The sequence below is a fragment of the Sphaeramia orbicularis genome, chromosome 14 (assembly GCF_902148855.1).
Source record: "Sphaeramia orbicularis chromosome 14, fSphaOr1.1, whole genome shotgun sequence".
NCBI classification, from domain to species: Eukaryota; Metazoa; Chordata; class Actinopteri; order Kurtiformes; family Apogonidae; genus Sphaeramia; species Sphaeramia orbicularis.
Window position 1 is genome coordinate 44,225,744 of NC_043970.1, and position 22,567 is coordinate 44,248,310.

The 22,567-nt window shown below is 37.5% G+C and overlaps 1 protein-coding gene across 1 annotated transcript in view; it reads right to left on the reverse strand.

The window, feature by feature from the left end:
* Window positions 1-1,189: 1,189 nt before the first annotated feature.
* zzef1 (zinc finger, ZZ-type with EF hand domain 1) overlaps window positions 1,190-22,567 on the reverse strand; it is a 71,019-nt gene continuing 49,641 nt past the window's right edge. Inside the window, exons 44-54 of the mRNA XM_030153190.1 lie at window positions 18,566-18,874; window positions 18,379-18,479; window positions 17,528-17,663; window positions 16,313-16,672; window positions 15,440-15,583; window positions 14,191-14,359; window positions 13,229-13,327; window positions 12,988-13,153; window positions 11,491-11,641; window positions 5,923-5,994; window positions 1,190-2,066 (exon numbers count right to left, since the gene is read on the reverse strand). Coding sequence (XP_030009050.1) covers window positions 1,986-2,066; window positions 5,923-5,994; window positions 11,491-11,641; window positions 12,988-13,153; window positions 13,229-13,327; window positions 14,191-14,359; window positions 15,440-15,583; window positions 16,313-16,672; window positions 17,528-17,663; window positions 18,379-18,479; window positions 18,566-18,874 — 1,788 coding nt within the window. The 3' untranslated portion in view covers window positions 1,190-1,985. The remainder of the gene's footprint in view (window positions 2,067-5,922; window positions 5,995-11,490; window positions 11,642-12,987; window positions 13,154-13,228; window positions 13,328-14,190; window positions 14,360-15,439; window positions 15,584-16,312; window positions 16,673-17,527; window positions 17,664-18,378; window positions 18,480-18,565; window positions 18,875-22,567) is intronic.

The following is a 22,567-nucleotide window of genomic DNA, read 5'->3' on the forward strand; positions in this document are numbered from 1 at the left end:
CCCATAGCTGGGTTTTAGGAGGTGAATTCAAGATTTTTATTTTTTGCTTAATTCAAGCAAAAAAGAATCTGCCGATGGAACAAGTGAAAATTATCTTGGTAGGATTCTTGAAATAAGATTTTCCAGATCTATTGTGTCACATTTTTGAACATTGAACATTTTTAACAAGATCATGAACAAAATTAACCAAAATTAATAGACAGCTCCAAATTGTATTCCTTTGTTTTAGTCTAAAAAAAAGTAAAATGACATGTTATATTATATTTATAATTTATATATATTTATTATATTTATTGATTATTAATATTGATGTTTCTCTGTCATATTTATGTCCATATAGTTTAGAAACATCAATATCTTCCTGAGACCCAGGAAGTAAACATTTTGGCCATTTTACATTAAATAATTGCCTTAATTGGAAACAGCATGATGCAACAGTTTTGACAGATACATTTGTTTTTTTTCATATAATGTCCTTTTCAGTGGATATTTTTTAAGTATTTATTCTAAAGTAAAGCTGTGAAACTCTTGTCCACTACAAATGACAAAAATGCATTGCTGGGTCTCAGGAGGATATTTCATCTTAGTTTAATGGTAGATTTTTCGTCCTCAGTCAGATGTGATGACAGTGGACGGTTAGATGTGGAAGAAAATTATTATTTACAGTCAGAGCAGGAAATTTTTTTTGTATAAATTTAGAGGAAGAACATTTAAAATCAGTCGATACAAAAAAAAAAAAAAATCAATGTTGAGAGAAATTCAGTCCAAACCATCTGTGAGTCATTTTAGAAACAAAGAGAATAATTGAACCCAAATGAACCAATGCACTGATATTTATCCCATAATATAAAACTCTATTCTGACATTAGTCCTTATTGTTTTGGATCCCAGAGCCCTGTTAGAAAAGATCCAACGTGTCCACATACTTTTGTCCACATTGTTTATGACTTCGAAGCTAACCAGCTGTTGGTGTTTTTAGGGGAATCGGCAGCGTTTTCTCTGTCGTATAAAATTATTCGAGGGCCGACGCGTCATTGGTTCCTATCAGATACGTAGTTGGATGGTTTCATTATTCGGATTTTCTTCCATCGCCATCATTCCGAGTATAAACGATAAATGAAAACCCTAAACATTCCATTAAATAATGAGACCAAATAAATAAATCTGTCGATAAAAGTGAAGGCCTTAGATAGAACATCCACGTGGCTACTTTTTTTTTTTTTTTTGTGTGTGTGTTTTTTTTTGCTGTTCCTGACATCATACGAACCTTTAATCGTTCACTAATAATAGAGAAAATACTGGTGATAAATAATGTGATGGAATATTAAATGATCACAGTTTTCACCCAGCTGGGACGTCAACTCTCATCCTATGGCTATTGAGTCGTCCTCATCCCCGTCCTGATGCGAACCTTCGCCATCCCACGCTCTTCAGGTCCTGATGCGGATTTTTCTGATCCTAACCTTCAGTAAAGAGCCCTAAAAATACCAGCGAGCCGCCAAGGATGAGTAGGAAGAAATAAGGGAGTGTATGGAGTAGGTCAGCGCTGCGTCCCCGCGGTGACGAATGAGGCTCCGCTGTCCCGGACTGTATTTTTAGGATGCTCTACGTGTCCGCCGAGACGCTCCAGTCGCCAAGGTGACCTGTTTTCACCGTGATCGACTGTTGTTTAGGAGGAAAATAAGGCCAAAAAACCCAAAAGAAAGTCGTCGGTTTGGCACACGTCAAGTCCTTTTCTGTGGCGCGGCGTCTTCGGATTCAACTTTCTGCAGTTCCTGTTTGTTCCAGTGAATGCACATGCTCATATACTGGATTCACCTAAGGCAAAAAGGATGGTGAATTAGTGTGGAAAGTGCTCTTGGAGTCCCCCACCCCCCCCTACACCCACCCCCCCTCCACAAGAACTCAGTGATCTGGCAGGTGGGGGAGGCGGGGTCAGGATGTGTCCCCTTCAGGAGGCTCCGCCTCCCGTCCTCCTCAGCCTCTCAGGAGGACATGTTGAGTGACCTGGTGGATTTATTGGGGTAATTGATGGCCAGGCTGATGGCGGCGATGTTCTTCAGAGCCTGCACGAAAGAAAAAAATAAAAAACAAAAAAGCATCAGTACGTGAACAAAATACAGACGAAGGTGAGAAAGAGGATGCACCATCTGTTCTGTTCTCATGGTGAGTAATGATGAAGCCACATATCGTTAGCCTCATATCATAATTACCTAAGTCATACACAAATGGACAAAAGTATGTGGACACGTTGAATTCAGACGTTTCTAATGTTCGTTCATTTTCTCCTTTTTTCAAAGTTTAAAAGTGAAAAACCTCAAGAACTAAATGAACCAAAGACGCCTCCTTTAAAGGGAACAAAGTCTAGTTTCAAACATTTACTTTGTGGAGAAAATTTTGGATATTATGTATGCCACTTGTATATATCCTATATTATCATATATATATATATATATATATATATATATATATATATATATATATATAAAAATATGTGTGTGTGTGTGTGTGTATATATATATATATATATATTCTGTACATATATCCTATATTATCTTATATTATGTATATCATATTATATTTGTTCATAATAATTTAAAGCCAGAAACCTAATTATTTACTAGTAAGTATCAGTCATATTATGGCATAGTGTATAGATATGATTAGACTAGGAAGGTTATTATTGTTATTAATTATATAAGGAGAAGGGGTGGGAGTTTATAAGTTGTACTTCTTCTCACTCCTTTTCGAATATGTATTATATGTCTTATGTTTAAGGGTTTTGTTTATTTATTTTCTTCTGTTTGACATTCATGTTTGAAATAAATACATCAATTAATCAATCAATCAATCAATCAATCAATCAATCAATATATTATATATTTCCTGTATATATCCTATATTTCCTGTATATATCCTATATCATCTATACATATCCCATATTATCTGTATATATTGTGTATCACCTGTATATATCCTATATTGTCTTATATATTCTATATTATCTATATAGCTTATATTACTTGTATATATCCTACATTATCTATATATATATCTTATATATTCTATATTATCTATATCTATATATATCCTATATTATATGTACATCCTATATAATCTGTATATATCCTATATTATCTTATATATTCTATATTATCTATATATATATAGCCTATATATTACCTGTATATATCCTATATTACCTGTATATTTCCTTATATGTTGTATATATTTTATCAGTTGTATAGTTAGCTTTTTGTATATTTTTGTAGTATTTAGTCATATTTTAGCAGTGTTTAAATATTTAGTATTTCATCTCTGTAGTTTTTGTATATTGCTTGTATTTTTTCAGTAGGTTTCAGTATGTTTTGGGATATTTTTATATACTTTGCTGCTGAACAGATTTTCATTGTTCCTGTAACAATGAAAATAAACATCTATTGTATGGTTTTCTATTGTGTATTTAATAGAAAATGTCGTGTGGATCTGTGGGAATGAAGGGGTTAAAACAGTAACCAACAGATGGAGGAGGAGGATGATGATGATAATGATGGATGAAAACTCCCCAGTTCCAACAGAACCTTTACATCTTATTCCTACTCATGTTCAAGTGTGAGTTTATCGTCATAAAACGTTGTACGAGGTGAAACCTGAGCGACCTTTCACCGACACCGCAGTCCTAAATGTGACAGATCATTTCTGATTCACTTCAGAGCTTCGTTGTCTTTAGATAAAAACCCTCGTCCTTCATCAGATAAAGGAGACACTGAGTCTTTAGACCATCAGTGTTTTTAAAAGAAGCCGCTGGGATGTAACCATAGCAACGTGTGATAAAATCCACAGCTCTGAAGTCAAACCACACCAGGATATTGTTATTCTTTAATTTTCACCAATAAAGGACTAACATGTTTTTACAGGCGGATTTTAACGTAGAAGGACTGATGTGATTCACTGGTGAAGTTCAGCTACGTTCAACTGCAGGTATAACAGAACCAGAACCAGACCCAGAACCAGAACCTGACCCAGAACCAGAACCAGACCCAGAACCAGAACCAGACCCAGAACCAGACCCAGAACCAGACCCAGAACCTGACCCAGAACCTGACTCAGACCCAGACCCACACCCAGAAACAGACCCAGACCCACACCCAGACCCAGAACTTGACCCAGAACCATAACTAGACCCAGAACCTGATCCAGAACAAGATCAAGAATCAGAACCAGACCCAGAACCATAACTAGAGCCAGAACCTGACCCAGAACCAGATCAAGAATCAGAACCAGACCCAGAACCAGAACCTGACCTAGAACCTGACCCAGACCAAGAACTGACCCAAACCAAGAACTGACCCAGAAGCAGACCCAGAACCTGACTTAGACTCAGACCCAGACCCAGAACCTGACTCAGACCCAGAACCAAGAGCCAAAAACAAGATGATAATGAGTTCATGGAACACTATACCTGATTGGCTCTGGTACAAATGCTAACATCTGATTGGCTCTGTGGCAGTAGACACACCCATATTCTGTGACAGTAGACATTGTCTTCTGTTAAACCTTGTGAAGTTGAACCTCAGTCAGTCTGCTCCACCATCATCATCATCATCATCATCATCATCACTGTTGAGCCAAGTTGCCGGTGGTTTTGTTTTCCTCCGTCAGGTATTAAATAACCACCAAACAGAACCACCTACACTGTTCTGTTCTGTCGAGTCACAGGGTCCGAACAACAACAACCAAGTAGCTCCTTCACACACAAACGATAATGGACTGTAATTATGAAAATACATTAGTCCTGAGCACGGCCCACACACACACACACACACACACACACATTTCTAAAGGGGGTGTGTGTGGGGGGGGTGTCAGGGATGCGCTGCATGTCAACAGCTCTGGTGAATCATTGAATCCAGTGGCACATTGTGACTCACAGCAGCTGAAGACGGGACTGCGTGGTTCAACAGGAGCGTTACATAACAACTACAGTTAAAGGTGCACCAGCTCTGCTCTGATGTGGACGGAACCACCAAGACATGTTCACACCGACGGAAAAAGAGGAAAACTGGGAGGGACCACACAACTGTCATCACCCCATCTGATAGTTTCACAAATATGACCCTGGTTTATGTTTCAGTTCATTATCAGACTGATTGAAAGAGCGAAGAATCAGACTTCCTATGGTTGTTTTTACACGAGCAGATGTGAAAGAATGACAGAAATAAAGGTTTTCAGTTTACAGTTTACCCGTCCGTCCGTCTGTCCGTCCGTCCATCAACTCATCCATCCGTCCGTCCATCCACCGACTCACCCATCCATCCATCCATCCACCGACTCACCCATCCGTCCGTCCATCCATCCATCCATCCGTCCATCCGTCCATCCATCCATCGACTCATCCGTCCGTCCATCCATCCATCCATCCACCCACCGACTCATCCATCCATCGACTCATCCATCCATCCGTCCGTCCATCCATCACCCACCGACTCATCCATCCATCCATCCACCCACTGACTCACCCATCCATCCATCCATCCATCCATCCATCCATCCATCCACTGACTCATCCATCCATCCATCCATCCACCCACCGACTCATCCATCCATCCATCCTCATATACAGTATAATCCCTACATACTGTATATAAAGTGCTATGTTCTGTTTATATTTCAGTCATTTTTCCTCCTCTTCTTTGTTTATTATCATCTGTACTTTGCTCTGTTGTTTTCTGTTTCTATTTCAAATGTGTGGCTGCTGTGTTGGTCTTCTATTTTTTTCTGTTTTAAATGTGTATTTTGAACTGTGAATTTCCTGTGGATTGTAACTTCATTCAGGCTAACCCTATCAGATGATCCTGTTTATTCGATCACATCCACAGTCTGGTACTGGTGTTGGTGTTGGTGTGGAGGTGAACATCTCACCATGGTCGTGTGGTTGAGGAGCTGCTCGTCCGTGGTCATGGCCAAGAGATACTCCTGCAGGATGCCCTGTGTCTGCAAAACAAGACAAAGGTTGGACACAGGTCAGTCCTCTGAAACATCCACAGGTACAGGACGTCCACAGAGTCAGTACAGTTGAACCCTTTAACCCCTGACGTGTCTGTGCTGACACGTTCTGAACATATGGGTTATTTCAATATTCATATAAATTCAACCGTTTGTTCAATAGTTAAATTTCCAGTCGTGTTGATAGAATAGACCCCTTTCTTTCCATACACATCTGAGCATGCTCAGTTCACCCCCCCACCCCCTGTGGAATGGGGGGGTAAAACACAGAGCAGTGAGTGAGACCGACTCACTATAAAAGTAGACGGTTTGAGCTTTTTTTTTTTTTTTTACACTGATTTTCTTGTGGTTTTTTTTCTGTTTGTTTGTTTTTCCTGTTGTTTCCAGTGTTGTGGTGATTTTCCTTTTTTTTTTTTTTTTTTACTGTGTATTTACTGAGTTTTGACCGTGGAACTGCTTTATGGAGTTAAACAGGTGTCAAAAAGCAGCAGAACTGATTTAGAAAATAAAAGCCAAAACTAAAACTACTGGGCCCAAATTCAAATATTAGTGCCTTATTTATTCATTTTTTTAAAAAACTCAATTTTAGTTCTTTTTTTGCATATTTTGTCACATTTATTATTTCGTAAGTATTTTATTTTTCTACATTTTGTTTTTTTATTTTACTATTTTTTCTTAAACTTTGTTCAGTTTGTGTCTTATTTTGTTCATGTCACTTATTATTTTGTTGGTTTATTATTCATTTTTGTTCAGTTTGTTGCTTATTTTATTCTTTTTTGACCATGGAACTGCTTTATGGAGTTAACAGGTGTCAAAAAGCAGCGGGACTGCTTTATTAAAAAAAAAGATCCCAAAACTAAAACTATTGGGCCTAAATTCAAACCCTTGTTGTTATTCAGTGTGTTCCAGTTCACAGTTGATGTTCAACATCCTAAATCTCTTATTGATGTCCATTCTAGTGCCTTATTTAGTCCAAACCTGTCAAACTTCAATTCCTCTCTTTGTCTTTTTCTGTTATTCCACCTGTTTTGACCCTAAAACACACAGTAAAACAAAACCACTGAAGAAAAGGAACACAAGCACATACAGCAGCTTTTATGAACCTGAAACAGACGCAGATTCACAGCGGTTCATAGAAATAATGTGTAAAGGGTTAAAAACTGTGAAAACCACTGAGTTCATAGGACAAATCTGATTATCATATCTGATCAGGTGTGTTTGTCATAAATGTTTTAAATAGTAAAGGGTCTTCGTGGACACCCAGTATGTGTCCAACTGTTGTCCCGTTACATAAGTGATGCTCTGGGTTTAAACCAGGCCCGGTTCATCCCCGTTTCCATCTCCATTTCTGCATCACATTCACCAGTGGAATGTTGGAAAAGTCTTTAAAAACATAAACAACCTGAGGAGCGTTTCCACCGCGCGTGGACACGGAGCTGGGCTTACATGAGCGCCAGGACTCGAGGAACTCAGATAAGACCGGGTCGGTGCTAAATAGGCTGTGACGGGTCCAACTGGAGACACAGTCCAGACCCAGGTCCACCATCCGTCCACAGCAGCCCTGGTGTTTACACTGGGAACATCCTAGGACCATTTGTACCGTCAATGGAGCGGTTTTAGGTTCTGTAATATGACTTTTCCTTTTACAGGGCACAGAGTTCACTGATTCAGACGACGGAGCCTCGGATTCACGACAAAGAAACGTGAACGTCAAACCGGTCACATGTTCAGATGGGTTTACGATCACTGAGCCAGTTTACACACTCTCTAATACCGCGATTATTATCCCATTTATGGAGTTTGTTTATTTATTAAAAATTTAAAACCAAAAACCACAAAGAAAAACTAAGAAAGAAATAAAACATATTTGAAAAGGAGCAGGATGACATGTAACTTATACACCACCCCCAACTAGAAAATATGACACATATCAAAAATAAACTGTCCACGCCTTTATACATAATACATACACTGTATATCACAATCATAGAATTAGAGTTATTACACTTTCTACATGTCATGTCACCTACTGCACACTTATTATTATTATTAATACTAATAATAATATCATTTTTTAGTCACTTGAACAGATTTTATATATTTTTTTTGTCTTCTCTTTATTTTTCTATAGGATTGATTGATGTTTATTTTCTTGTGCAGCTGAACATTTTAATTTCCCCCTTAGGAGATCATTAAAGTATATCTAATCTTATCTTATCTCATCCCATGTCATCTTACCTTCTCTCATTTTATCTTATTTTATCTCCTTTTATCTTATCTTACTTCATTTTTATCTTATCTCATCTTATCTTACCTCATTTTTATCTCATCTTATCTCATTTGATCTTATCTCATCTCACCTTATCTAATTTTATCTCATGTCATCTTTTCTCATGTCATCTTATCTTATCTCATTTTATCTTATCTTATATCATCTCATTTTATCTCATCTTATCTAATTTTATCTCATGTCATCTTATCTCATTTTTATCTTATCTTATATCATCTCATTTTATCTCCTCTTATCTAATTTTATCTCACGTCATCTTACCTTATCTCATTTTATCTTATCTTATATCATCTCATTTTATCTCATCTCATCTTATCCCAGTAATCATATAAACAGTCTAATCTGACCAGTTTGATCAGATAATAGCAGTAATCTGATTATAATAAATCAGATTAACCCACCTGGCTTTGTCCCCGGTCCTCCCATGTCTTCCTGCATGTATATACAGATTGATCTGATTTATTTAGTCCTGTTACATCTGAACATGTGGAAAAACTATTAAAATCATAGAAAACAGCAGGTACGTAGTCAAATGTGAACAGAAGACAATAACAGGAATTTGGATCCTACCATCATTATACATGTATGAACGCTGACAGAAACCCAATAATGGACTAAAACCAGGGTTTATGGATTATCCTATTTTTAAGTGCATTTAAACGCATCATATCAGCCTCTTCCATCCCAGTTTTAGTGTTTTTGCGGTCATGCAAAGCGGCTCTGTGGTCTGAACCTGAACCTGCTGAACCGTCCTTTAACACCTCCACAAATAACCTGTGAAGCTGAAGGAGGCGCTGAAATGGGCCACATCAGAAAAGGAACAGAACACTGAAGGGCATCCCAGGTGAAGCTACAGTTACTGGGAACTGACAAGTACCTCTACTGCCCCCTGGTGGTCCAACGCACTCATGACACCACCGAAGGACACGACTACAGGAGGGAAATCTACCCTGAGTGACGGCTCAGCTGATGTCATTTCACAGTCAGATCATCAGCCTGAGGCCAAAGGGAACAGATCAGGTAAAACAGGGTCCAACTCACATTAGTTCAGGGTCAGAACACTCAAATAATACCACAATAACCGATAAATAATGACAACTCCAAACTTAAAAAAGTCAAATTACATGATGGAAATCCTTACGTCTACAAATTATCCTTTGTAAAGAAAATGAAAAACCTGCAATTTCTTATGGAAAAAAATAAGCGCAATTGAAAACAATAGATATACTAGTTATTTAAAGGACCAAATGAGTCAAACTAGGGTTAAATAATAAAAGGTACAGATGAACCCCAACATCAGAGACATCAAACTAAATTCAGATCAGGTTCCACATTCAGCCCAATATGATCTAAAACCAGTGAAATAATAACACATGAACCTAAAAATGACGACAAATACAAACTTTTCTCTGCGTTTTATAGTGAAAAAAGTCAAATTACATGATGAGAATATTAACACCTACAAATTATCCTTTAAAAACGTGAATAAAATGAACAACCTGAAGTTTATTAAGAAAAATAAATTTAATTTTCTCTGTTTATCGTTTACACATTTGCATTTCAACCAATAGATCACAGTGGAGCTACAAATACACAAAATATTTAACAACAGGCAGAATATTGAGATATTATGGAGACATTTGAGGTTATTCATATTTTTCAGATGATTCATATTTTTTGTGAAAGGATAGTTTGTAAATGGAAACATTTTCATATAATTTTAATTTTTTACACTAAAACTAAGAGGAAACTTTGGATTTGTTCTGCTTTGTTCATTCTTATTCATCTTGTTCAGTATTTCATCCATTTTTGGTCATTGTTCATTTTTGTTCATTTTGTTGTTAATTTTGTAGATTATTTTTTCACTTTTGCTCATTTAGTTGATTATTTTTTTCATTTCATACTCATATTTGTTCAGTTTATTCACATTTTTTGTGAAAGGATAGTTTGTAAATGTAAATATTTTCATGTAATTTTACTTTTTTTACACTAAAACAAAGAGAAAAGTTTGTTTTTGTCATTATTTATAGATTATTCTGTTATTATTTTATTAGTCGGACCTGCTTTAGATCATATTGGTCTGAATGTGGAACTGAACTAAAAGGATTTTGACGTCTTTGATTGTTAATATCTTTGTAATTTTTGCACACCCCCCCAGGCCAGATTGGACCCTCTGCCACATTATTACTGAAAAACAAGTGAATGATACAAAAATATTAAAATAAAACGACAAACACCTTTGACTAATATCTGTTAATATCTTCAGTATAATTTTTGCTTTTCATAAATTCATCCCAGGGGCTGGACCCTTTAGTGGGCTGGTTTTGGTCCCTTTAGCGGGCCGGTTTGTGTCCCTTTAGTGGGCTGGTTTTGGTCTCTTTAACGGGGTGGTTTTGGTCCACAGGCCGTATGTTTGACACCTCTGAGGAAACTGTCGCGTCTCCACATGGAAAACTCTGTTAGATTCCTGTTAATTAATAATTCAAGGTGTTTCATAGAGAGTGTGCATGGACATCACAAAATGGATGGCATCCCTTCCTCTCCCAGGCAGGCTGTGTGGGGGGGGGACATGGCCGTGTGGCAGATGGAGGGGCCGGGCTCTGGCCCCCAGCCCGGTACTGAACAGGTGGACTGAGGAAAAACATGCTCATCTCACAGAGGGATGGAAGCAGACAAAGACAGAGGACACTGAGTGGGTTTGACTCGTATTAATAGTTAAATGACATCACACTGATGATGTCACAGGGCCAAAAGAAGAACGACAGCCAAATAAACCAACAGACTCTGAGGAACAGCACTGGGTTTACCTTCAGACGTGCTGGATTTGTTGAATATTTCAGCAGTACTGTCATCTGTCATCACAGCAGAGACCAGGTTAACCCTTAAAGACCCAAACCTTTAACCCTTAAAGCCCCAAACGTCCACCTTTAACCCTTAAATTAACCCTTAAAGACCCAAATGTCCACCTTTAACCCTTAGAGACCCAAACGTCCACCTTTAACCCTTAAAGACCCAAACGTCCACCTTTAACCCTTAAAGACCCAAATGTCCACCTTTAACCCTCTGACATGATATTGACTGAAGAACAAGTGAATGACACTAAAGTGGGAGGAGACGAGGATGAGGAAGAGTCACATGATCTCTTTGACCCCAGATGTGACCTTTGTGTATTTGTGTGTTTGTGTCTGACTCACGATGGCCCGAGCCTCTGCGATGAAGAAGAGCTCAGTGAGTGCTCGGTGCAGAGGCAGAAGGACGGTGATACTGGTGGGATCCTGACTCAGGCTGTTCTCCATGGACATGAAGAGCTGCCACAGAGGGCGAAGCAGCGTCAGCTCACAGGCTCTGGAACAAAAAGAACAACATTAGAAACAGACGCACAAGCAGGACACCATGGGTCTGGGTCTGTATCCTGATCTGAGTCTGAGCCTGGGCCCTGATTTGAGTCTGGGTCTGGGTTTGCATCTGGTCCTGCATCTGGATCCTGACCTGAGTCTGAGTTTGCATCTGGTCCTGGGTCTGGATTCAGATCTGGTCTGGGCTTGGGTCAAGGCCTGGGTCTGTGTCTGTATCCTGATCTGAGTCTGGTCCTGGGTCGGGATCCAGATCTGGGTCTGTGTGTGGATCCAGACCTGGGTCTAGGTCTGTGTTATGGAGTCCAGGTGCTGAGTCACTGTGGACGGATGCAAATCCACAGACGTGTCCTTTACCTCATTTCCATGGTGATTTTCAGGACATGAAACATTAATGGAAGCTTTTATGCAAAGTCTGTATGTTGGTTTAATTCTAATCTGAAGGAAAACACACGCTGAACCATTTATGCAGATGATGGATCTGAGGCATATGACACAAACATATAAAACCGCATCAAGATGGAAAGATGCATTTGTGTATTCTATGTTTTTCAGATGAAGCGTGACATTCTGTGATGGACTGAACTGTATAATTCTGTCATTTTATTTTAGCTTCTGCAGCTTTAACCAATAATTTTACACAAATATGAGCCAAATACCTTTTATTTGTCAAATATATAATTGAATGTGTGATGAAAATGTGGTGAATTTAAATAAACTAGTCCTTAAATTTACAGAAAATACATTTAATTATTATGAGTATTTTAACTGGTCTGTCGTTATTGTGATCAGATTTCACCACCATGATCATGAAATACTTTGAATAATAGTAATATTCATGTGGTTCATGTGTTTAAGGTTATTTATTTATTTTTTTTATATGTATAGTTACATACATATATATTTTTAATTTATATTTCTATGTATTGTTGTTTATTTTTGTTATTTTTTATTTTATTGAATTTTTAATTTAATTACATTTTTAATTTATAAATATTGATTTTATTTACTTTTATTCATATTTTATTTTATTTCTATTTTTCATTTATATATTTATTTTGTTATTTTATTTCATTTTTTGTTGAAATATTTATTTATATATTTTTATATGAGCTATTTTATTTTACTTTTTTAATTTATACATGTATTTACATAAATATATTTTTAATTTAATTTAATTTAATTTTTTATAGTTTTTTTTTCAGCTCCTTGTTTCAGCAGTGGTTGTTCTTAAACTGCTTTATAAATAAAGTTGGGTTGAACAGTCATAGAACGGCTTTAAATCTGACAGAATAAAGAATAAAAGTGCTGAAGTTGTGGGCAGGGCAGGGCGCTTACGTTTCGGACTGACACTGGAGGAGGCGGAGCAACAAGTGAATGGCTTTGAGTCGCTGGTTCCCCGTCTGTCGGCAGGCCACACCCACTTGCCACTCCCAGATGTCGGACAGCGGCAGGTGACTGAGCACCTGGTCGTCGGCCAACATCTGCTTCAGGATTTCAAAACCTGAGGAAAGACGAGAATGGTCAAACGACAACCTGCGGACATGTGATGGCCTCCATCCAATTGGGTCACTCGTACCTGTCTGGAATCGACCTCTGTGACCTCCGGTGACTGTGAACTTGTAGCCCCACTCTGTGTTACTCATGTCTGACAGAAATCTGTAGTAGAGGGTGTCACCTGAAACCAACACAGGACAGATGAATAAAAATAGAACCAGTGTCCCTGTCTGTCAGCGTCTGTTCTATGTGGATCAGAACCAGTTGAATGTGTGAGGTTCTAAGGTTCTGTTCTATGTTCCAGTCCTGGTTCTGTTCTATGTTCCAGTCCTGTGGTCTGGATGCACATCAAACTAACTACAGAAGTGGGCGGGACTTTCATTAGAGGAGAACTCAACTCATCCAATCACAGTCCATATCTGACTTCTATCAGTGATCAGTAGGAACTAGACTGATATCTGGAACCATTTACATGTTTTAAACCATCAACAGATGGACCAGTAGAAGGAAAAGAACAGTTAGAACAATTAAAAAAAAAAAAAGAAATAGCAAAAAACACAAAAAATCTAAATTTCTCAAAACTGTGAATAAACTTTGTAGACACTGTCCTAAGAAAGATACAGATAAAATTTAGAATGAATCTGACCAGTAGTTTGACCACAGAAGAAGGTTGTTGAAATCTAGACATTGATGACCTTCAGTCTGACCCTTCAAGGTCAAAGGTCATGGACCCAAATGAAAGTCCACATATGACTTCTATCAGTGATCAATAGAAACTATATTAATATCTGGAACCATTTACATGATATAAAACATCAACATATGGACATTAGAAGGAGAGGAACATTTTTTAATCATAAAAAATCAATTCGTAGAAAATGCAAAAATCTAAATTTGTTAAAACTGTGAAAAGTCCTTGTAGAAGTTGTCCCAAGGAAGATACAGATAAAATCTGAAATGAATCTGACCAGTAATTTGATCAGAAGAGATGTTTGCATAAATTGCTAACGAAGGCGAGGTTTGGGTATTTTGGCGTTTGTTTACCGGGGATCTCGAAGTCGGACCACTTGGGCGGAGACCCGCTGAAGTTGTGGACGTCCTGGAGGTAGTCGCTGCTGCTGGACATGATGAGTTCATCACAGCCTTCCTCTGTGTAGCAGCGGGAGTCGAACTTCACCGACAGGTAGATGGCCCCAGGGATGTGAACCTTATCCTGAAGGAGGAGAACAAGGACAACGACTGAGATACTAAGGACTGGAACACAGGAACAGTGTTCAGGTTCAACTGAACAGATCTGTAATAAAAACCCCCTCTACTGCAGAGGCGATTTCTCATAGACTGCAAGGGAAGCTCAGCTTCCCCTAAAATTACGAAAATTAAATGGTTAAATATGTTCGGTTGTGTTGACATTTCATTGACTACAAATGTGTTAGAACACGTTCATCTCACAGACAAGTTCGTTCAGAATCAGCTTTATCACAGATCAGTGGACTCAATGTTGTTCACTTCTCATACATTCCCGTTGCGCTGTTTTCTCACACGATCTCTGCTCAGTGCATTTGTCCGTAGACGTAGCGTTCATGCACTTCAATGGGACTGAGTGGAAAATTTTTTTTTAATTGCCTCAAAACTGGACAGTAATTGGATAAATGCCACGATGTTGTCCCGCCCCCAGACGCTCAGCGTCTCTGGGGGTGAATGGAGCTGTGGGTGGAGCTCGGCTGGGCTGGACGCCGGGCTTCTTGCTGATTGGAGGATCAGTCGAAAGGCTGAATCCTGTTTGACTGACAGCTATTTTGAGATCTACTCCTTCAGTTGACACAGTTCAGTTTAATACCGTCGCACATTCTGCTGTGAAATCAAGAGAGAAACCACTACGAAATTACTTGTTCATTTCTTGCACAGTAAATAAAACACACTCATTGTACTTCCTTGTTTCAATTTAACATAATTTCAACGTTTTCTTGTTTCAGTTACATAATTTAATCATTTCTTGTTCGAGTTTAATATCGTTTTGTAGATTGTTAAATCAATCATACTGCTGGCTAGGTCGGAGTGAACTAGCTATCTAGTAAGGGGCACACGATGGCAGACAATGCTAATGGAACAGAGGGCCGAATTTATGTTTAAATAACTTGACAATTTTTTTGATGTAAGCCGACAATGAGCTTCCCCTGTCTGAAAGACGAGCAGCCGCCACTGCTCTACTGTCATATTGAACCTGATTTTCAGAACCCAAAATGCAAATTATTCCATGTGACAGTAGTTAAATGTTAAATTAAATGACACATACCTCGAAATTAGTGTTGTTGTCATAAGGGTGTTTGGACTCTCGGACCTGCACCGCCATCCCAGGCTCCTCCATGAACTGACAGGCGGTCAGAGACAGACTGCACAGCATACTGTGACTGCAGCCCTTCAGCACCCTCTGCAGGATCTGAGGGGAAACACACCCACAATGCACCACACAAGGAGATCAGAGCAGAAACACATCCACAACTCTTAACTCTTTGAATCTACAAATCTGACACTTTGACTCTTTGACTTGTAATCCTTGACTATAAATCTGAATCTCTGAATCTTTTACTGTTTGACTTTGACTCTCTGACACTGAATCTTTTGCTCTTAGAATCTTTGACTCATTGACTATAAATCTGTCTCTTTGAATTTTTGACCTTGACACTCTGAGTCTTTGAACCTTCGACTCTAACTCTTTTACTGTTTGACTCTTTGAATATAAATCTGACTCTTTGAATCTTTTACTGTTTGAATCTTTAACTCTTTGAATATTGGAATCTTTCACTCTTTGACTATAAACCTGACTCTTTGAAACTTTGACTCTGAATATTTGCCTCTTTTACTCTCTGCCTCTTTGACTCTTTTACCCTCTGCCTCTTTTACTGTCTGACTCTTTTACTCTTTGACCCTTTTAGTCTTTGACTCTTTTACTCTCTGCCTTTTTTACTCTGACCCTTTGAATCTTTTATTTTCTGACCCTTTGAATCTTTTACTCTTTGATTCTTTTACTCTCTGCCTCTTTGACTCTTTTACTCTTTGACTTTTTCCTCTCTGCCTCTTTGACTCTTTTACTCTCTGCCTCTTTTACTCAGCCTCTTTTCCTCAGGTCTGCGTCAGGACACAGGTGCAGGTGCAGCTGGGCTCTCACCTTCTCCCACAGCGGCCTCTCCTCCAGCTGCATCAGCATGTCCAGGATGTAGGCCATGTGGGAGGCTCCGCTCAGTTCCAGCGCCTCCTCGCTCAGTGCAGTCTCCGCGGGCCAGTCGGCGAGCAGCGAGGCCAGGACGTGGCGGGCGTAGAGCGTGGCGATGGCCTGGTTGACCTTGACCAGGTACTGGCGGACGGCCCGGTTGCTGCGTACGTCCAGCTCTTTGTGCAGCAGCGCCGAGCTCTTGGTGCGTCGCTGTTTGGCGTAGCTGAGCTGGAGGTCGCTCTCCGAGTTGGTGATGAGCTTCTGCGCCACCACGTTGAGTTCCTCTGTAGCCTTTTCACAGTGACTGGGTTTGGACTGGGACACAAACACGGATCAGAATCAACCGAACCACGGACTGTTCTACAATAAGGATAAACCTGTGTGTGTGTGCTCTGAATAGGGATGTAACGATATGAAAATTTCATCTCACGGTTATTGTGACCAAAATTATCACAGTTATCATTATTATAGTGGTATTGTTGAAATTGTGCTCAAAATATTCAAAAAGTACTAATACGTGCACTGAAATAATTTAACTAAGTTGTATTTTGAAAAAAAAAAACAACAACAAAAAAACCCCAAATTAAATAATGGGAACAATGTACCATTTATTGGCCGAAACATTCAAATATTAACCCTTAGGGGTCTGAGCCTATTTTGGCCGTTTTTTAGTACTTTTGATTTTGCCTTTATATACTACATAAACAAATGTTTACTGTACCCATGTTTGGTATCTTTTTTTTCAGCACAACTTCATCTATATCATCTACTTATTATTTTTTCACTTTAACCCACTATATCAACACAGAAGGACAAAAAGCACAAAAAATATAAAATGAGATTTGAAAAATGTACATAATTTATTGCATAAATAACACAAAGATGCTTAATGAACCTTTTCAAAGACTTTAAAAGTGAATATTGGTTCCAAATATTAGGTATATACAATTAAAATTGTTATAAATTAAACCTATACTCAAATATTTGACATGCAAGCAGATCTTTACATAGGCGTTTTCTCTGTAAAAATGCAGTAAGCAAACACGGTTATCATGATAACTAGAATTTAAACAGTAATACTAATCGTTGGCAATATTACCGCGGTTTATCATTATACCGGTAATCGTTACATCCCTAGCTCTGAATCCATACTGTTTGGGATCCACTCACCACACAGGACACCACGATCATGTCGGTGTCCACAGCCTTGGTGTTCCTCTCCTCGGACCGCAGACGTCTGGTCGGCTGCCACTTCTGGGCCAGAGTTCGGATCGTCTCATCGGTCTTTATCTCCTCTCCATCGAATCTGAAAATATTAGAACGTCAGCAGAAGGTAGAGAGAGGGTTTGATCTGGTGGAGTGTTTATACTGTGCGTCAAAAAAGAAAGAAAGAAAGAAAGAAAGACAGAAAGACAAAGAAAGAAAGAAAGAAAGAAAATCAGACAGACAGAAAGAAAGAAAGAAAGAAAGAAAGAACATTAAGACAGAAAAAAAAGAAAGACAGACAGACAGAAAGAAAGAAAGAAAGAAAGAAAGAAAGAAAGAAAGGACATAAAGACAGAAAGAAAGACCAAAAAAAGAAAGGACAGAAAGAAATAGAAAGAAAGACAGAAAAAAGAATGGACATAAAGACAGAAAGAAAGAAAGAAAGAAAGAAAGAAAGAAAGAAAGAAAGAAAGAAAGAAAGAAAGAAAGAAAGAAAGAAAGACCAGTGAGTGAACTGAATGTCATGTAAAGGACTCTTTGAATCTATGACTCTTTTACTCTGACTCTTTAACTCTTTGACTCTTTGAATCTTTTAATCTTTGGAGTGAACTCGTGAAGGACTCTTTAACTCTTTGAATCTTTAACTCTTTGAATCTTTTAATCTTTTGAGTGAACTCATGTGAAGGACTCTTTAACTCTTTGAATCTTTAACTCTTTGAATCTTTTAATCTTTGGAGTGAACTCATGTGAAGGACTCTTTAACTCTTTGAATCTTTGTGGTGAAGTCATGTGACGTAGCTGAAGTCCACACCCACCTCTTCTGAACCTCCAGGAAGAAGGAGTCGGTCCTCTTCATCTGCAGTTCGTACATGGCTCTCAGGATGGGCAGAGGAGCGTTTAAGGCATCGTGGGTGATCTATGTCCGAAACGGGGACTTCAGATTATCACATCCTGTGTATTTTTCCCATTTATGACCCTACAGGGTACCGTATCCCCCGTTACCTGGAAGCAGATCTTGGTCTCCTCGTCCAGGCCTTCAAGCGGGTCGGGTTTGTTGACGTCGGTCTCGTCGGCGCCGCAGCTGGAATGGTCCGAGTCGTGCTCCTTATCCTGCTCCCTCTGGTCCCGGTCCGGGTCCTGGGCCATGGAGTGGATCTCCCTCTTGGACGAGTAGAGCATGATGGACAGGATCTCCAGGTCCCTGAGGAGCCACAGTTTACTGAAGCCCGTCCCTTTACTGCACTTCCTGACCAGCAGCTGGGTCAGTCCGGACTGTTGGATGGCCTCCTGCGCCTCCGCCACGCCATGTTTCTATGGAAACCACAAACAGCAGGTGGAAAAAAAAAAACACCAGGTATGAACAACAGACATGATATGGACAAAAGTCTGTGGACACGTTCAGGTGTTTCTTTTCTAACAGGGGTCTGGGATTCAAAACAGTAAGGACTAATGTCAGAATATAGGTTGATATTATGGGATAGCGCACCGTCACAAGACTAAGTGACACTGTAAACTAGGTGAATCACAATGCAATCGTTACAACACTTTTTCTAACTTTTACTAATGGACAATATATAAGTAACATTTATACAACATTTGGCATATTTGCTCTGCAGTTTAAATTGTCTATTAAAACTTAATTGGTATTTCTAGGTTCATATGTAATGACTATAACCTTTGATTATATATATATATATATTTGATTATATATACTATAACTATTTTTCCAGCTCTGACTGTAAATAATAATTTTCTACCACATCTAACCATTTACTTTCTTTTTTTGTATGCATTTTGCTCATTATGATGCTTTTTTTTTTTTTTTTTTTTTTTTTTTAATTTTTGTTCATTTTGAGGCTTTTTTTTGTTAATTTTTTAATGCTTGTGTTGTTCATTTTTGTTAATTTTGTTGCTTATTTTGTTCATTTTACTGATTTTTTTTTTGTTCTTTTTTTGCTAACCATCTACTTTCATTACGTCTGACTGAGGAAGAAAAATCTACCATTAAACTTTAACCCTTATATGGTGTTTGGGTCTGTGGGACCGGTTTTCATTTTTTATTAAAAGAAAAATGCCAAGTAATTATTTTTTAATGAATTTTTTTCCTCTCACATCTTAACCTATTACATTTTATTAAAAAAACAACCTAAAAACAAGTAGCACTTCATTCATTCATTCATTCATTCAATTCATAAATGTGATCTAGCAAAGGCTAAAGGCAAATATTAAATATATATGCTTTTTATATTTATGTTGCTTGTAATTGGGATGAAATAAATATCGGTTGAGTATTTTAACATAAAATTGTTTGATTATGTTGAATTAAAAACCCACAAATGCAGTGGGTCCACCACACCCATGAACACTGGCTGAATAACAAAAATTTGAACACCACACAAGGGTTAAGGAAATATGAATGTTTGTGTGTCCGATCCTCATGAGCAGGACATCTGACAGCTGGAGACATGTGTCCATATATTTATGTCCATATAGTTGATAAACATCAATATTTCACTATAGTTTAATGGTAGATGTTTCTTCCTCAGTCAGATGTGAAGAAAGTAGATGAAAAAATCAGTAAGATGAACAAAATAAGCAAAAAAATAATAATAAAAAGGAGCAACACAAGCATAAAAAAAATGACAAAAAAGCATCAAAATTAATAAAAATGAAAAAAGAGCATCATAATGAGCAAAATACATCCAAAAAAAGAAAGTAGATGGTTAGTTGTGGTAGAAAATTATTTACAGTCATAGCACGAAAAATATTATCGAAATTTAGAGGAAGAACATTTAAAATCAGAGTCATGGATAAAAAAAAATGTAGATATAAATTTAGTCCAAACTATCTCAGAGTCATTTTGGAAACAAAGATAATAATTTAACCCAAACTAACCAATGTACTGATATTTATCCCATAATATCAACCTATATTCTGACATTAGTCATTACTGTTTTGGATCCCAGCCCCGTTAGAAAAGAAACACCTGGATTCAATGAGTCCACAGACTGACGGACACAGAGTGAATATTAAACCTTCTGAAGTTGAACCTCAGTCAGTCTGCTCCATTATCATTGTCATCATCATCATCATCATCATCATCATCATCATCATCATCATCATCATCAGTATTGAGCCAAGTTACCGGTGGTTTTGTTTTCATCCCTTCAGGTATTAAATAACCAGCAAACAGAACCACCTACACTGTTCTTTCCTTTCAGCCTCCTCCGAACAACACAACTGAACCTCTGAATTCAACGTGTCCACATACTTTTGTCCAGAGAAGATAAGATAAGATAAAGACAAGATGGCGATAAAGATAAGATAAAGATAAGGACAAGATAAAGATAAGGATAAGATAAAAATATGGATAAGATAAAGATAAGGACAAGCTAAAGATAAGATAAGGATAAGATAAAGATAAGGACAAGCTAAAGATAAGATAAAGATAAAGATAAAGATAAGGACAAGATAAAGATAAGATAAAGATAAGGATAAGATAAAGATATGGATAAGATAAAGATAAGGACAAGCTAAAGATAAGATAAGGATAAGATAAAGATAAGGACAAGATAAAGATAAGATAAAGATAAGGATAAGATAAAGATAAGGACAAGATAAAGATAAGATAAGCATAAGATAAGATAAGATAAAATAAGATCAAGATAAGGATAAGACAAAAATATGGATGAGATAAAGATAAGGATAAGATAAAAAATAAGGATAAGATAAAGATAAGAACAAGACAAAGATAAGATAAAGATAAGATAAGGATAAGGACAAGATAAGGATAAGATAAAGATAAGATAAAGATAAGGATAAGAGAAAAATATGGATAAAATAAAGATGAGGACAAAATAAAGATAAGATAAAGATAAAATAAGAATAAGATAAAGATAAGTTAAGATAAGATAAGGATAAAATAAAGGTAAGATAAGATTTTATTGATCCCATCATGGGGAAGTTTCACAGTAACAGCAGCAACAAAGACAGGTAGAAAAACCACAAATGAGTGAAAAAGAAAAAAAAATCAGAAATGTGGTCGTTGTATTAGACAGACTTAGACAAATGACTTGGTCACAGTAGCTCAGTTAGAAACAAAAACACTCTTGAAAAACACTATTAAAAAAAAAGGAAAGTAAGTGTGAAGAGATAAAAGCAATAAATAATATAAATAGAATAAATACACTAATAAAGCAGAAAAATATACAAGATTTGCATATGTATAAATCTGCAGGAAATGGAAATAAATATAAATATACACTATATACATACAAGTGTGAAAGTGTATACACACACACACACACACATATATGTGTGTGTGTGTGTGTATATATATATATATATATATATATATATACACATACATACACACACACACACACACACACACACACACACACACATATATATATATATATATATATATATATACACACAGATACAGGGTGGGGAAGCAAAATTTACAATGAACATTTAGTTGTTTTTTCTCAGCAGGCACTACGTCAGTTGTTTTGAAACCAAACATATATTGATGTCATAATCATACCTAACACTATTATCCATACCTTTTCAGAAACTTTTGCCCATATGAGTAATCAGGAAAGCAAACGTCAAAGAGTGTGTGATTTGCTGAATGCACTCGTCACACCAAAGGAGATTTCAAAAATAGTTGGAGTGTCCATAAAGACTGTTTATAATGTAAAGAAGAGAATGACTATGAGCAAAACTATTACGAGAAAGTCTGGAAGATACTATTAAAGAAGAATGGGAGAAGTTGTCACCCGAATATCTGAGGAACCCTTGTGCAAGTTTCAGGAAGCGCGTGAAGGCAGTTATTGAGAAAGAAGGAGGACACATAGAATAAAAACATTTTCTCTTATGTAAATTTTCTTGTGGCAAATAAATTCTCATGACTTTCAATAAACTAGTTGGTCATACACTGTCTTTCAATCCTTGCCTCAAAATATTGTAAATTTTGCTTCCCCACCCTGTATATACATC